The sequence below is a fragment of the Caloenas nicobarica genome, chromosome 8, assembly GCF_036013445.1.
Source record: "Caloenas nicobarica isolate bCalNic1 chromosome 8, bCalNic1.hap1, whole genome shotgun sequence".
In the NCBI taxonomy this organism is placed as follows: Eukaryota; Metazoa; Chordata; class Aves; order Columbiformes; family Columbidae; genus Caloenas; species Caloenas nicobarica.
In genome coordinates this window covers 2,728,078-2,745,317 of record NC_088252.1, presented here as the reverse complement: position 1 = coordinate 2,745,317, position 17,240 = coordinate 2,728,078, and the positions used below count along the sequence as shown (strand labels likewise).

At 50.3% G+C, this 17,240-nt stretch overlaps 1 protein-coding gene across 1 annotated transcript; it reads right to left on the bottom strand.

Moving 5' to 3' along the window:
- Positions 1–9,608: 9,608 nt before the first annotated feature.
- FBXO45 (F-box protein 45) lies at positions 9,609–17,207 on the bottom strand. Its single transcript, XM_065640114.1, has 3 exons — positions 16,802–17,207; positions 14,870–15,226; positions 9,609–11,935 (listed from the first exon to the last, which is right to left on the bottom strand). The coding sequence occupies exons 1-3, from the start codon at positions 17,060–17,062 to the stop codon at positions 11,750–11,752; spliced, it is 804 nt and encodes a 267-aa protein (XP_065496186.1). The 5' UTR covers positions 17,063–17,207; the 3' UTR covers positions 9,609–11,749.
- Between the last annotated feature and the right edge of the window lie 33 nt (positions 17,208–17,240).

The window sequence follows — 17,240 nt, the reverse complement described above, 5'->3', positions numbered from 1 at the left end:
CGGCAGGAGCCGAGGGCTGCGTTTCCCACAGGGGAAGAAGAAGGAGCTCTTATTTCCCCTTGCATCCCAAGCTGAGGTTGAACACGTCCCCAGATGTCGAGTCCCCGCTGTGGGACACTGGGGCCCAGCCCCTCGCCTTGTCCGGCTGACATTCGGGATGCTCAGATCCCACCACCCGCAGACCTTCGGGTCTCCCGGGGCTGCTGGGGATTTCGGCAAACCCAGCAGCCAGGCTGGACCCACCTGGATACAGGGACCTCCCAAGTGCCGATCCTGATGTGAAAATCGGCATAACTGGCTTTTCCCACAACTGCCAAGGCACAGAGAGACAAAACCCCACATTTCCAAGGCAATATGAACAGGGAGGCCCCATCTCCCCACCCCATGTCTCCCCTCTCCCAGGGCCCTCAGGAACCCCCAAATCCCCAGCAAATCCAGCTGTCGAAAGGGAAAACAGTTTGCCTGGATTCACCCAGCTGGGAAAAGGTTCAAAACGCTGGAGAAAGGTTTCAGCCCTGCAATAGGACCCTGGGCGGCGGGACCAGCTCCTGCAACCTCCGCGTCCCAGGCACCGGCACCAACGGGACCTTCTGCACCCGCCGGGGGATGAACCGTGTGACTGCAGCACCCCAAGAGATGTCACAGCGCAGGTCACCCCCACCTCCCAGAGCAAGTGGCCCCCAAACTCCCGCAGCCAACACAAATGAGTGGGGAGATTTTTTTTTTTCTGCCTTCACCCTAAATTTCATTTCTTCTCCGGAAGGAGCCTGAGCTCTCCCACATCACTCACAAAAAAAAAAAAAAAAAGCCCTGTGGTTTCATTTCCTCCCTTTTCAAGGAAGTTTGAAGTATGAAAATCAAGAAGGAAAAGAGAGAAGCACCCCTCATCCCGGCGAAGCAGAGCAGATGGCAGGAACTCCGCAGCGGGGTGAAATTCCCATGGCGTTACTCGAGGTCACATGAAGGGCTGAGGCCGGTCGATGGTTACAAACCCGCTCCTCATCCTCAAAACCCCAGCCTGGCCCACGCCAAACCCACTCATCCGCTGCTCGGAGAGGCAGGAGCCAGCAGAGGTTCACCCAGAGCTGGGTGTAAAACTCGAGCATCCTCACCTGTGATGATGCCCGGTGATCCGGAGGCTCCTGGGAGACCTTCTGATGAGATTCCTTCGTGCAGTGCCACCAAAGGAGGTGCCCCAAGGGTCAAACCAGCTTCTGCACAGTCCAGGAGGAGCTGGGAGAGAAAATAATGTGCTTCATCCTCTGCTTCATCCCCAAAGCCAAACCAGCGCAAACCCCGCGCTGGGGCAGCCAGCAGCGGCCTCGCGTTTCACACTTTCCCCACATCCTGCAGCCGAAAACATCCCAAGGCTGCTGCTCGCTCCCCTCCTCTTCCTCTCAAGCAGCATAACGTCCCCACCCAGCCCTCCCAGTAAGGACTGGATGTGCACTTTGAGGTCTATTTTATTTGTTTTCTAATATCGGCACAGAAAAAGTGTAGGGATTGTGCTGCCAGGAGCTGCTGGTGTGATCAGCTGAAAAGTTCCAATCCAGCTCAATGCACAAGTGGATTAAATTGAAGGAGATTCAGCGGCGTGGAGCCGTGTCCACACCTGCAGCTGCAATTCCTGCAGCTGTAGGAGAGGACTGGGAATCCCCATTTGGTTTTACACCCAGGAGCTTCCTCCGTTCAGAGAATCACAGAATCATTTTGGTTGGAAAAGACCCTCAAGATCATCGAGTCCAACCGTTCCCCCAGCCCATGTCCCTGAGAACCTCATGTCCGTCTGTCCAACCCCTTCAGGGATGGTGACTCCAGCACTGCCCTGGGCAGCCTGTTCCAATGCCCCACAGCCCTTTGGGGAAGAAATTGTTCCCCAGATCCAACCTCAACCTCCCCTGGCGCAACTTGAGGCCGTTTCCTCTGGTCCTGGCGCTTGTTCCTGGGGAGCAGAGCCCGACCCCCCCTGGCTCCAAGCTCCTTTCAGGCAGGTCAGAGATCAGAAGGTCTCCCCTCAGCTCCTGTTCTCCAGCTGAACCCCCAGCTCCCTCAGCCGCTCCCATCACACTTGTGCTCCAGCCCCTCACCAGCTCCGTTCCCTTCTCTCAACTCGCTCCAGCACCTCCCCAAAACTGAAATTCCTCCCACCTCCTCTTCCCTCCAAACCATCTTTCTTCCCTTGACAACCCTCAAATTGTGAAGCACAAAGCAAGAGAAAAGCTGCAAGGAGAGGGCAGCCTCCCGGTCACCTGGGATGCCTGGGAAAGGAGAAACTGCAACAGAAATCAGCAGCCCCATCGCTGCACCTCGGCCTGTCCTTCATTTTCCTGCAGGAAACATGATTTTTTCCGGAGTGGAAGCACCAAGAGAAAGGTCACTCACGGTTCACACACCAGCAGGACAACAGCCTCGGACGAGTCGGGGCAAAGCAAAACGGAAACATTTTTCCATGGGCTTCCTCTGCTCCCACCGCGATGGAGAACTGGAGAGAATTAAACAATTGTTCTGCAGGGGATGACGGTGCAAAGCGTCCCCGGAAAGGCTCCGGCTCCTGCGGAGGGAAAAGGGACGGAGAGAACAAGCAGCCGCTCTGGGAAACGAGCCTGGGAAGGCTCAGAGAAATACCGACAGAAACATCCAGGCTTGTGGGAAACCACAGACAGCGTTACAGAAAATATTACGTAGGGTTGAGCGACAGATTCTGTCGCAGCTGCATCTCACCCGTTGGACTCATCAGGAAGGGTTCGGACCAGCATCTCCCTCCGGCCATTCATTCCCAGACACTGTGGTCAGCGACGACTCTGAAAATTAAAGAAAATCCAAATTTTATCTTGAAAAGCCACACCATATTTGCATTTGCTGCTTGGCTGAAGTGTGCACAGACAGCACAAAGGTACCAAGAAGACACAAGTGAAGAAGTTATTTAATCACCTGCTCTGGGTAAAACAAGGGAAGCTGAAGGTTTAATGTATCTCAGAAGCTGCCAGTTGTGGTAGTTGCCTCTAATTTAAGATGAACTGTGAACCTAAAAGAGAAAACAGATCATTCGTTTGATGGCCATATAAATGATAGTTACAAACAATAAATGTAACTGAAAACACACCATTTCCATAACATTTCTTTCTCTCACCCTTTTTAAGACATTATTTCAATCTTTGCCTATGCTTGTATATTTCCTCTGTTCCCATAATAAAGCGAGGGGAATATATTCTCTTCCCATTTTAAGTGAAATGTTGGTAATAAAAAATTAACAACAAAACAGGTCTCCACCATTCCCTCATTTTTTTAAATTCTCCTGAATTAGACTGCTTTAAAAAATTTAGTATTCCTACAGCCCTGCTTCAATTAAAACTACTAAGAAAGAAAAATCGTAAATGTTGGGAGCCCCTATCACTTTTCCAGGAATAAATAAAACGTTGCGTACTAGTTTAACATCCGCAGTGGTCCAGCTGTACTAGTGGCTGGGTAGCAATCAGCAATACGATGGTCAGCGTGACCTGCCCTCTTTCCCTCAGGATTTTTGAGGATGCTCGAAATATAAGCCCTACTCCAAAAATAAGCCCTAGTTACAGTTCATTTAAAAAGTCAATTTCAATAGCGTCCAGGCAGCTATGCATGTAAAAAAGTAATAAGTTTTGGAGGAAAAACCCCGTTGATCATGGGATCGTGAACCCCGTTGCCAGAGCCGACTCCCCCACCGCGCTCCTGCTCCCTCTCCAGAGCCGCCCGCGCCCTGCGCTCTCCCTCTTCCATTTATTCGCCACCAAGCTCAGCTTTGCTCGCCCATTTCCAGCCGTCCCGAGTCTCCCAGCCCTTGCCACATTTTCTGACGGAAAGAGGGGGCTCAAAGAAGTCTTCTCTGAACCCCGAATTAATCGTGGGTTGTTCTGAGCGGAGCGCAGGGTTTGCTCGCTCGCTGACACCTGCAGACATCAGGGCTGCGAGAGCTCGGGGAGGAAATAACCCCACCAGACCGACAACGTGCAACGAGCCCCCAGGGACCCGGGGGAGCTTCCAGCACAAACTGGGAAAACGACGCCTTTGGGCTTGGAGGACGTTTGACCGAGGACCTAAATACCAAGCAAGAGCCCGAGCCAGTCGAGATGCTCTGGAGAACTGCTCGCAAGGCATCTGCAGGAGAAACAAGTGCCCAGGGCCAGAGAAGACAACGACCTCTCCTCCCAGATCTCCTCAAGGGCTGGAAACCCTCAGGACCGGGTTGCTTACGTCTACGCTTTGGCCTTTGGTTGCACCTAGACCTCAAGGTCTTGCCCAATTCTTCCCCACAGGGTTGCCAGATGTGGATAAATTGATCTCAGTTTTGTACTGTACGACAAGATAAACCAATAGAAGTGATAAAAACACCCAACCCACCTGCTCCAGCACGTTTACCAAAGTTATTAGCGTAAAACTGTCAGGACTGGAGGTTCTAAGTCACCAGGAGGAGAAGGCACAGACGAGTCACCTCCTTGACATCATTCAGCAATGCAAATTGTGCAAGAAAAACGACCCCCATCTGCAGTCACACGTCCGCCCTTCCTGCTGCCGTTCCGCTTAAGAGAAGCGAGTAACTGTGTCACTAACGCCGAGGGAAGTGAAACTATCTCAGCTCCTGACGGAGCGAAGCGCAGCCCACCCGGCTTTCCCCTCTGGCCAAAATCCCCGCTTTGCTCACCAGCAGCTCTGCTCCGGGTGCGATGCAACCAGGGCTGGGACCAAGCCGGAGCGTTCGCCCTCCAAAATCTTCCTTTCCGTGGTCTTCAGCCTTGGCGCTCAGCATCCCTCCTTTCCAGCGTGATGCTTTTGGGACAAGCGGCAGAGAAAACCCAGCCTGCCGGGTTTCAGGATTGGCGCGTCCTCTTGCTCGTACACCATATTCCTTGCTCTTGCGTAAGAAAGCGGAAAAAACGGCCAGGATTTAAGATTCTGTGGGGTTTTTTTAAAACAAATTAACACAAAGGTGACATCATTGTTTTATTTGAAACCTCATACCTGAAGGTTTTATCCGGGAGAGACTCAAAGCAGGCTCTCACCTTTCAGACGGAGCGCTGAGTTAACACAGGAATGCCGGAGGGGAGAAAGTTCAAACAGACGCATCGATTAATAAAGTAGATCTTTCTCTCCTGGACTCCATTGTCCTTCCGAAAAGAGCAGCTGCCGATCTGCAATGTCCCAGAGATGCTCAGCACAGAATCCCAGAATGTCAGGGACTGGAAGGGACCTCGCAAGCTCATCCAGTCCAATCCCCCCGCCGGAGCAGGAACACCCAGCTGAGGTTACACAGGAAGGTGTCCAGGCGGGTTGGAATGTCTGCAGAGAAGGAGACTCCACAACCTCCCTGGGCAGCCTGGGCCAGGCTCCGGCACCCTCACCGGGAAGAAGTTTCTTCTCATCTTTAAGTGGAACCTCCTGTGTTCCAGTTTGCACCCATTGCCCCTTGTCCTATCACTGGTTGTCACCCAGAAGAGCCTGGCTCCATCCTCCTGACACTCCCCCTTTCCATATTGATCCCCATGAATGAGTCACCCCTCAGTCTCCTCTTCTCCAGCTCCAGAGCCCCAGCTCCTCAGCCTTTCCTCACACGGGAGATGCTCCACTCCCTTCAGCATCTTCGTGGCTGCGCTGGACTCTCTCCAGCAGTTCCCTGTCCTTCTGGACCTGAGGGGCCCAGCACTGGACACAATATTCCAGATGAGGTCTCACCAGGCAGAGCAGAGGGGCAGGAGAACCTCTCTGACCTACTGACCACCCCCTTCTAATCCCCCCCAGGTCCCATTGGCCTTCCTGGCCACAAGGGCCCAGTGCTGGCTCATGGTCACCCTGCTGTCCCCAGGACCCCCAGGTCCCTTTCCCTACACTGCTCTCCAACAGCTCATTCCCCAACCTATACTGGAACCTGGGGTTGTTCCTGCCCAGACACAAGACTCTGCACTTGCCCTTGTTCTATTTCATTAAATTTTTCCCCGCCCAGCTCTCCAGCCTGTCCAGGTCTCTGGATGGCAGCGCAGCCTCCCAGTGCCAGCCGCTCCTCCCAGTTTGGGAGGGTGAGGCCACCAGGCCACAGGTTGACACGTAAAACCAACTTATTTCGATATTAATGAGGCTCAGGAGAGTGTGAAATGTTAGTTCCAACTTTGCTCCAGTTCTGCAGGCATCAATTATTTTTTTGGAGAATAAGACAAACTCGTGTGCCTAACCTGAGATAAAATCTCTCAGCCGTTCACGAAGTGTGACATCCTACCGTCGAGCTCCGCTCTTGCACAAGACCTTGCAGAAGGGCTCAGGTGCGCAACGTCAGACGTGAACTGCCGTGACAAAAGCATCAAAAGCCAAGAAAAAACCCAGGAAGTTGATTTGGAAGTGGCAGAGGCTGAAGAGGTTTAACCACTGCAATACTCACGGTATCACACAAAAAGCATTTTGGTCGACATCCATTTCTTTACTGGCGGGTTTGTCCAGCACTTTTTAATTATTGTCACACACTGAAGCTGGCAGAGTGTGCTCTGTTAAATTACTATTTAAAAGCGACTGGATACGGCTTACTTCTCCTAAGCAGAGCGTGCTAAGGATGAAAAAGAACTTCATAACCTTGATTTATTATAATAACTCACTTGCAGGCTTCCAGTCTCCTATCACCAAAGTCTTCCGTGCAGCTTAAGCTGCAACCGGTGGTTTGTTACCCGTCATCGGGTACCGGGAGGTTTTGCAGACAGAGCACAGCCCATAATCTGTTCGCTCACAGATTTAACACGTTATTATCTACGGAGAGTCCAGGGAGAGGTCAGACACGCGGCACACGCTCACTTATTTAGGTTGAAAATAGGTCTGTGCTTCCTGTTATCCATCAGGTTTTGTCCAGCCCTGATTTTCAACTGCATTAAACAAAGACCAAAGGGCCAAAGGGGGCTGGTGTGCCTCACCGCAGGGATGAAACCCGTCCCGAATGTTTGCGAAAGAATGGTATTTTGCAGCTGGAGGACACACGGGGGGGGTGAACCAGCTGTTTTCACATCTGTCCCTGGCTTTGGAGCATCTGAAGATGCTGAGGCCGCACTGTGCAAATGGGAGCAGGTTCACAACCTGAAATCGGCTGTTCGATGAAGGATTTAAACAAAAATCATTTTGCAAAACATACATTAAAATATCCTGAGCAATAGAACGCTGGAGATAAATAAAGGTGACGTGTGCCGGGGTGGTCATTCATTTACAAGGCTCCTGCTGCGGCTGGAGAAAATCCCCAAAGGTTTCGGTTGTAGAACCCAGGAGCTCACAAGAAGATCCGACACTACGCAGAAGAGCAGAACAGGCAGGTTATACCTCCCTACATTTACCATGCAAACATTGCCTGCAGGTAAATCGACAGCTCTTGACACAGGTAGAAAAACACGGATTAAAAAGACAAAATAAATCAAACACGAAGCAACTCCAGGTAGCTCACAACACGTCTTCAAGTGCAGGGAAAACCGACACCTCCGTTTGCTGAGCTGGTAAAATTGCCGAAGAATAAACAACACTTGCAATATACAACGGGTTTTATTTTTCAATCCCTTTTCAATGATTATGTGGGGGGGTTTTTCAACTGCGCTGGAATATTTATGCAGTTTTCAATATATTTTTGATAATATCACTATTTCCTGATCACCGAATGCCCAAGAAGACAAAAAGCAAGTCTGGGAAAAAGCGGATTGATGAGTGACCAGCTATGGGGACAACGGTGACATTTGGTTCAAGCCTCCCAAATCACTCCCCGTATTTAAGGCGATTTCAGCATCTCAACTCAGTTCACTGTCACCGCAAATAATTTTCTGCAAAGATTTGCTCAGCCTAATTTCCGGATCAAGGATTCAAACGAAGAAGTATATTTTTAATAATTCCATGTCCGTTATCCACGTCCCCACGATGTTTTGTTGGGGCTTTTTTGGTTTGCTTTGATTTTTTTAAGAGGGTAACGGAGAACGTTCCACATTAAACATTTATTGTGCACAACACTTGGGAAACTCAAAGTCCGGGCTCCCCCGGCACTGGTAACTTTGCCCTCTTGTGGGGAGGTGTGAGAATTCATTCATCATCCATGCAGCTGTATGAAAAATCCGCTTAACGTAGAAATTAGCAGGTTCAGCATCACGGCAAGAAGAGCTTTCCATGTTCGTTTACCGCTTAATTAATTTTCCTTTCGACTGAATTATATCTCAGTGCGAGGTGGACTGCTGTCACTTACAGAAATCCAACACGTTGCGCTCCCCACCGTTTAAAAACCTATTTTTTAAATGGAGAACTTATCCTAGAGCACATGTCAATAATGCCATTTTCTGGCTAAAGATTTCACCAAATTATCTGTATTATGCAATAATAAGAGCAGCACATATAGCACTTATAGCTGAGTCCAAAGCTATTTATAACGTGTAAAGATGTAGCTAGAACTGAAAAAGCAGTATCGAAATGCGCAGGTTCGGGAATCACTCAGGGCTGGTTACATCTCGAATACTCAGAGAAACTCAGTTTTGTGTCATCAAATTAATATCAGGCCGAGCGTTATTTTAATTCATCGCTGCCGTCGTCACCACAGTGAAAACGGAAGAGGGGGAAAAAATAGAGGCGGCCATCTGGAAAACACACCCTGCGTGTTAAAGAAATTTTTAAAAAATGTAGATTGTCAGTAAAAGCCAAGGCAGGGAAGGATCCAGCTGCAAGATCAGGGCCATCTGCTCCTGGCTGGTTTTGTCACCTGAAATGCGGCCAGAAGTCACAAAACCAAATGGCGTTTGCGAGTGGGAGGCACAGGCAGGACTCCCAAAAACGCACGCTCGCCACTGCATTTTAAATGGGAGGAAAAAACCCAATTTCAAGCAAATATCCCTCTACCCAGGTGAGTTTCTCGTGCCATTTTGATTTGCGGCCAGATCAGCTCCCAACAGTTCGCACAGCACTTAAAACCACACAGAATTCTGAGTTTTATTCAAACAATAGAAAAAAATGCTCGTTTATCGAAGAATAATGGATATCCTGCAGGGTTCTGAAGGCAAGACCCGTGAACCGGACTGGTTTCTGTTACGGGAGCTACGAACAGTTGATGTTCCGACTGGCCAAAACAATTAAATCGCTAGTCGGGGTGGGGAAAATAATTCAAATAGCTGTTTGGGCAACTTGGGCTAGAAAAAGCGATTGGACATTTTTGGCGAGGCGACATCAAACCTCTTTGCTCCTGCAGGAGCTCCGAGATGTTAGTTGGCCTGAAGTTCACCGCTTCAAGGTGAATTTTTGATGCGGGGAGTTTGGAAAGTGCTTCCGAGCTCACAACCCAACACAGTCTCCTAGTTCTTCCTAAAATCACCTATTTCTTCCTAAAAGCATCGAGAAATATTGAACTTCCATAGGGAAAGCTCTCTTTTGAAGCAATCATGCAGCAAATCACACAGTCTCAAAACTTCTTGGTGCACCAAGCCGCTACTCCATTCTTCCCATCTCCGCACCATGGATATCATGATAATCCACACCGATACCTCCTCCTGAATTACAGCAGAGTTTATTTTAATATTTTGTACAGCCAGCATTGGTCTCCAGGAATAAGTTACAATCTTACAGAAGTGAGTCCCCCCCAAACCCACCCTTCAGGAATGTTCAACTTTCAGCATTTCTCATTTTCGAGGGATGTTATTTATAGGGTAAGACGCAGTCTGAAGGATGGAAATCAATCTTAATTTGTGAATAAAACTCCTCAGAAGTTCTCAGGGTTTACTTGCATCTAATTGGATTCACGAACAAGCTCAGAGGTCGTGTCTTTCAGGACTGCACTGAGGATACATTCATCTCGGGGACAATTTTCTGAAATTGGACAGGGTTTTGTTTCTTTTTTTTTTCCCCACTTCACGCCCCAGGGTTCTGCTATGCAGATACATACTTTACAGTCCAGTACAATCAAAGCTTGTAACGGATTTTTCCCAAAAGGTACTCATATGCCCACCCCACTTCATTTATTCCGTTGTTCTCAGCACCACTTAAAACATCTTCATTTCTCACCGCGTATTTTGTTCCTTTAACGCAGCCGAGAGGAACGGACCTCGATATCAACACGCAAATCAACAACACGCAAAACAAATAAATACTTTAAAATCCTTTTAAATGGTAATGACGTACGCATTCCGTTCCGGCGCAGAACGTGGTTATCTAGGAGGTACAAGGACTGGGAGCCCCCTCGAGTAATGGGAGGAAAAACGAGCAAGAGCTGAGGAGGAATTCCTCTCTTCCCTGCTCAGTGCCCAGTATCAAGCGATTCACATTCTCTGGCACAAATAAAGCAAAAAGAGGTCGTATAAACATTTCTTTCTCCCTCTCTGAAGAGCTCACCCAACCCTGAAATAGCCCGGACAGCTTCGGGAAACATCAATCGGCAAGAAAGAGCCACAGGGCTTACAGATTTTAATGCGTTATTATTAATAAAAGGAGCCGTTCTGGGGCTCCCTACAGACTTTCCAACCTCTGATGAAAGCGGTTTCACCAAAAAGGTCCTCCTCATCCTCACAGCCACCCCAGAGGGGTTTGTATGGGGTTTATAGAACATCAGTGCAAGTTAAAAACTCCAGACATCGATCCAGAATCCCCGTCAAAGGGTTGGGGAGAATTTTACTCGTCCTGACTGAAAAGGTGCAGGTGAATACGTGGGTACTGGGGCATTTTGTTTAATTACAGAAAGGTTCAGCCACGTCTGAAAGCCTTACAAAGTCATTTAAGCCGAAATCAAGGTCTGCATTCAGAAACCGAATGCTCCTTCATCGTTATTTTGAAACATTTCGCAACAGTGATTAGAAAGCGTAAGAATGCTTTTAAGACTTTGTATTTTTTTATACCAAAAGGAAGATGAGCTCACTGTGCAGTGCCTTCCTTTCCTAAAGGGGTCAGCAAATTGTGGCAAAAGGGAAAACATTTTGCTACAGAGAACAAAACTGTTGCTAAAGCCATGGAAACTTTCACAGAAAATGACCCAATGTAGCACCGTACTCCACAAGAGCCTCCCAAAATGCTTTACAACACAACAGAATTACACTTACATGAACATTATATACCTCTCTGAGGTATATTTTCTGATGCCGTGTAGTGGGGGTTTTTTCCCTTTAAGAAATTATGACCCAGTTAGAATAAAGCAAACCCTTTCTTTTAAGTGTTCTGCTCAACATGTTCTATATATACAACCCTTGAAATATACTGAAAAATAGCTGCACGTGTTTCGTATCGTTAGACTAGAGAAGGGCAGTCCAGACAGACCATGCTTCTCGGGATGTTAAAAAGATAATTATTATAATAAAACCCAACCAGACTCGCTCTCCTCCAGTGCTCACGCAGGCCCGAAGAAGGGAAGGGAAGGAACAAGCAGTTTTAAAATGGGAGTCTTTTCACAAAACACGCCACTTACAAAACGCAGGTTAACTTTCCTCAAGCAGTTTCGTATCAAATCCTTTCTTAAATATTTGAGGTCAGCAATGACATCTGGTGCCACGTGCACGTGTCAGCTTCCCACTCAACCAACTGCGACCCTGAGGATTTTTCTGGCCTGGTAGAAAGAGGAAAAGTAACACAATTCCTGAAATACGGCTGGTCCTCCGCTTCCAAACTCCGCGTGATTCCCTCGGTGGTTCTTGGAGACGTGCCCACACTTTGTTGTTTTTCCCTCGAGTACAAGTTTTTCCCTCTAACCGACATGCAGATTTCTCCTCCTGATAATCCCCATCTCGATGTCCCAAGGAAAAAATCCACGTCATCCATCCAGAGGTTTCCCCAGGTAGACCAAAGTCACTTCTGTGTTCCCGTACACAGCAGACACTGCCGGGTACAGGCAAACTTTTGGCAGTCCTCTGAAGGCAACTCCCAAGAACTCATAGCCCCGCTCAAACGCTAACGTTTTGTCTTCCATGTCCAGGATAACTCGAATCCTTTCACCTATCTGGAAACAGAGACAGCAGGAGAGAAATTAAAAAAAAATACATAGAAAGAATCAACGCGTCCAACTGGAGACGCAAAAATAAAGCATAGCCCGTGTTTAATGCCGCAGGTAATTTTAAAGCAAGGCTTTCCCGTTTCTCACTACTTTTATACCAGGAATTTCTCAGTTTCACCCAAATGCACCAGGATCCTGAGTACCTCTGCTGCCCATTTCCAGTGGGCAGCCCGCATCTAACCACCGACATGATAACAAATGGAGCCCTTCTCATACGAACCTCGTGGTGCAAGAACACCGAGAGCTAGCAGGCTATATCCGATACTGCAGAGTTGTGGAAACTTTGTAGTGGCCTGCAAGTTACCCAAACTCTGTATTTAGATGTTGCTGCTGCTGAGCAGTAATTGCTCTGGGAAGAGCAATTTTAAAGACGATTGACTTGTTTTAGAAAGGTAAGTGCCACATATAAAATACACCAGAACAGGCTACTGATTATGCAGGTGCTGCTGCTGATGGAGGGATTCCCTCACCAAGGCAGAAGGAAATTCCAACGCAAAACAAGCGTGAAAAATCATCATACATACGCATACATACATGAGTGAAACCAACACTAAACACAGCAAGCGACTCGGATCCGAGCACGCACGGTGCTCCCTGCGCTTATCTAGTACACGGTATTTTAGACATAAGTACAAGCCCCAGACGCCAGCAGCAAGCACAGCAGGACACCGCACAAACTTCACAGCCAGCCCCACACTGCGAATTTCTTCCAGGCAACTCGTTTTTCTTCTCACTAACACGAGTTTCCTTTAAAGTATGTTTTCTATGAGCAGGTCGCTGTACACGTCTTAATAAATACAAAATATATCATTGATTTGAGCTCTCGCCAGTTTTTACAGAGAGAGCAGCGATTGCCTTCACCCTCAAGTCCACACACGACCTGGGGACTCTGGGCTTCAAAACCTTTCCTCACCCTGTTGCTGCAGAAAGGCCTGGACAGGGACAGCAGAAAATGAGCACAAAGGGTCGAGTCTAGAAAGTGCCAGCCCAGTTTGCACGTTAGGGAACATGCAAATGGAAAGGGACCTGTCTTAACAGTATTTTTAGGTATTATTTGCAAAAATGATGGGTATAATCTTCAGACAGTGCTTGGCGGTGAACTTTTACACGAAATTTAGGAATATCAGATAGAAGTTACTACACAGATCTTCATCCACAACTGAAACATAAGCCAATGCTTGTACAAAGCCACGGCATTATGAGATGGATATTATAACACTTAAGTTGTAATGCAAGGAAATCCGGCAGTCAAAACGTAGTTGTGCGAGGAACCAGAAGAACACTTCTATAGGAACAAAACGGTGGGATGACACTTGCTCTTTAATAAGCTGAGATTATCTGAACATCACATCCCGGCATCCCAGCCAAGGGACGTCACCGACGGGAACGCAGCCAGCGAGAAAACAAGCAGCACTCAGCACTGCTGCAGGTTTTTGCAAGAAGACCCTTAGCTAAGCACTAACCTCAGCTCGCGCCGCTGTACAATGAAGGGGTCAAACCCCACAGCCGCTCACCTTGCTGTGGGGCAAGTCGTTACTTCAGAAGGCTACGACAGCCTTTTCAGCTTCTATTTCAAAAGGCAACATGGTGTCTAAACAGACACCCATGTTACATGCTCTGCACTCAATATTTGAAGTAAACGCGGAGAAACAAAAGAGAGTCAGACGCGGTGAACGCCACACACAGGTGTAGCCTGAGGTGAATGAAGGGGGAAAGGCCTCTGTAGAAACTAAGTAGTGAAGAAAGTAAAGCATGAAAGGGATAAATCTCATGCACTATTTTTTTTAGTTACTAAGGCAAATAATTTAATATTACTTGTGTTATTTTTTTTTTCTAGGTTCCTAATCTTCAGGACCTGATATTGTGCTCTCGAGCTGTAGTTGCAGCAGGGAGAGCGCCTTTTAAACCAAGCAATTATGATTCTCTTGGGTATTCACAGCCTGCTAAATTGCTTGGAATCGCAAATCGTGTCTACCCAAAAGCAAACACCAAGTCAGAAAGTGAAAATAGTTAAGTTCTTTGAATTAATTCATTATTTTATCAATTGGTTTCTCTCTCTCAGCACAAGACATAAACCATGACAATCTTACTAGGATCAAGGATATTCAAAAAGACCAGTTGAAACTGCTCTAATTCCTCTATAGGCATAAGAAAGATCAAAGTGTCAATGTTCTTTTTAAAATATAAGTTTCTGTTAAGTACTCAGCTAGTATGCATATTTTCTTTCAAACAGACTTATTTAGAACATGGATGCAAATCTATACAAGGTGGAATCACTTGCCTTCTGCAGGGAAGGCAAAGAGACCCTCGCGGGGGCATTTACAGAATCCCAGAATGTCAGGGACTGGAAGGGACCTCGCAAGTTCATCCAGTGCAATCCCCCCGCCGGAGCAGGAACACCCAGATGAGGTTACACAGGAAGGTGTCCAGGCGGGTTGGAATGTCTGCAGAGAAGGAGACTCCACAACCTCCCTGGGCAGCCTGGGCCAGGCTCTGGCACCCTCACCATGAAGAAGTTTCTTCTCATCTTTAAGTGGAACCTCCTGTGTTCCAGTTTGCACCCATTGCCCCTTGTCCTATCACTGGTTGTCACCCAGAAGAGCCTGGCTCCATCCTCCTGACACTCCCCCTTTCCATATTGATCCCCATGAATGAGGTCACCCCTCAGTCTCCTCTTCTCCAGCTCCAGAGCCCCAGCTCCCTCAGCCTTTCCTCACACGGGAGATGCTCCACTCCCTTCAGCATCTTCGTGGCTCCGCACTGGACTCTCTCCAGCAGCTCCCTGTCCTTCCTGAACTGAGGGGCCAATTCAGCAGACACCAGGACACACGAGAGAGTCGGACCCAGCAGAGCTTCCAGCCCACGCGAAGCCCCACTCACCTGGTATTTGGGCGCGTTATTGCACTGGGGGAAACTGCCGTTCACTTCCCCGTTATGCAGCAAATTATTGTCCACCAGGTTCCAGCCCCAACTCTGGTCGTCGCTCCCCAGCAGGGCCACGTAGCCCTGGCACTGCATGGCCGCACGCTTCGTGGCGATGCCGATGACGGCCACGGTGCCCAGCGGGCCCTCCCACCACACCTCCCAGGCGTGGCGGCCCTCGCTGAACCCGATCTTGGTCCGGGCCCCGTCCGTGCTCTGGGCGATGGGGTTGCGGTGCAGCGTGAAGCCGTTCTTCTTGATGTAGACGTTCCGTGAGCAGTCGTTGGTGCTGAAGGCGTGGTGGAAGGCACGGACCTGGGGGAGGAGGAGAAGGAGGGGTAGGAAACCATCGTCTCGCCAATAGAATAGGCCCAGGCAGGATCTCTCAGCAAAGCATATTTTATTAATGATTTTGCAATACCGGGTGTTCTACCTAAATGTAGGCACACATAATAGGGCAAAAAGCCCCTGCTTATATCCCCCCAAATTCCCTCTCCTGTTCTCCATTGGTTGGTACTTCAGGGTTTACAAACTACCCGACACCTGCCTCAGTTTACCTGTCTCATTCATCTAATTCTAACAACCCCCTTCCCTTTACCGATCTATTTAGAACATGGATTCCTGGCTCTTTAGCTAATCTTCCCTTAGATGGACTTTTTAAATAACAGGTATCAGTACGTATTCCGGGATTAGTTGGAAGAGACTTTGTTTTACATCAAGGGTTCATAGTCTGATGTCTCTCAGTCCTTCCCCCGTGGGCTGGGGTCAGGCACCAGGTTCATAAAAAAACAACATTCCTTCCTTAAACATTCCTTACGGAGGGTGGGGGAGGTAAAATCCTGTCATGGTTTTCATGGCCCCCACTTGGTTTGCAATCGCAGGTGGGGGGTGTCCCCGAGCGGCTGGGGGGTGTCCCTGAGTGGCTGGGGGATTGCTGAGAGATTGGGGAGGTGTCTCTGAAGGGCTGGGGGGGGTATCACCAAGGGGCTGGGGAGGGTGCTGAGAGATTGGGGAGAGGGTGTCCCCAAGGGGCTGGGGGGGTGCTGAGAGATTGGGGGAAGGGGGGTGTCCCTGACAGGCTAGGGGGGGTGCTGAGAGAGATTGGGGGGGTGTCCCCAACGGGCTGCTAGGGGTGTCACAGAGGAACTGGGGGGGAGCTGAGAGACTGGGGAGAAGGGGGTGTCCCCAAGGGGCTGGGAGGTGCTAAGAGATTGGGGGGGGGGGTGTCCCTGACAGGCTAGGGTGGGTGCTGAAAGAGATTGGGGGGGTGTCCCCAACGGGCTGGGGAGGGTCCCTAAAGGGCTGGGGTAGGTGCTGAGAGATTGGGGGAAGGGGGGTGTCCCCAGGGTGCTGGGGGGTGGTGAGGGATTGAGGGGGGGCAACCCTGACAGGCTAGGGGGGCATCACCGAGGGGCTGGGGGGGTGCTGAGAGATTGGGGGGAGGGTGTCCCTAAAGGGCTGGGGCGGTGGTGAGGGATTGGGGGGGGTGTCCCTGATGGGATGGGGGCTGTCACCGAGGGGCTGGGGGGGGTGCTGAGAGATTGGGGGGAGGGTGTCCCTAAAGGGCTGGGGGGGGTGGTGAGAGATTGGGGGTGGTGTCCCTGATAGGATGGGGGCTGTCACCGAGGGGCTGGGGGGGGTGCTGAGAGATTGGGGGGGGTGTCCCTAAAGGGCTGGGGGGGTGGTGAGAGATTGGGGGGTAGTGTCCCTGACAGGCTGGGGGGTGCTGAGAGAGACTGGGGGGGTGTCCCTGAAGGCCTAGGGGGGTGCTGAGAGAGACTGGGGGGGGTGTCCCTGAAGGCCTAGGGGGGTGCTGAGAGACTGGGGAGGGGAGTCCCCGGGGGGCCTGGGGGGTGTCCCCGGGGGGGTGTGCGGGGGTCCCGGGCTCACCTTGCCCTTGTAGGTGGGCACGTTGCAGAGGATGTCTGTGCGCAGGGCCTCCTCCGCCAGGCAGCGGGCGGCCAGGCTGCGCCACACCTCGCTGTTCTCGTCGCCGTGCAGGACGTGGTGCCACAGCTTACAGACCAGCGCGCAGCTCCGCAGCTCCCGCAGCTCCAGGTACGAGAACACCAGCTCCAGCACCCGCCCCGGCAACCGCCAGCCCGGCCCTCCCGCCGCCGCCGCCCCCCCGCTGCCGGGGCCCGCCGCCATCGCCTCCCTCCTTCCCGCTCACCGAGCCGCCCCGCGGGCGGCGGGGCCGGGACCGCACAGCCCGCCCCTGGCCTGGCCGGTGCGGCGGGCCCGGGCCGAGCGCGCTCCCCTGCCCGCCCGCCCAAGGCCCCTCACGGCGCCGCCATCACCGCCGCGGGGAGCCCGGCCCGCCCAGCGC

Coding starts and splice junctions, on each gene's coding strand:
- FBXO45 (XM_065640114.1), bottom strand. CDS start 17,062: ATGGCGGCGGGCCCCGGCAGCGGGGGGGCGGCGGCGGCGGGAGGGCCG. Junction 15,227..16,801: donor TGCCCACCTACAAGGGCAAG/GTGAGCCCGGGA, acceptor CTCCTCCCCCAG/GTCCGTGCCTTCCACCACGC. Junction 11,936..14,869: donor ATAACGCGCCCAAATACCAG/GTGAGTGGGGCT, acceptor CTCTGTTTCCAG/ATAGGTGAAAGGATTCGAGT.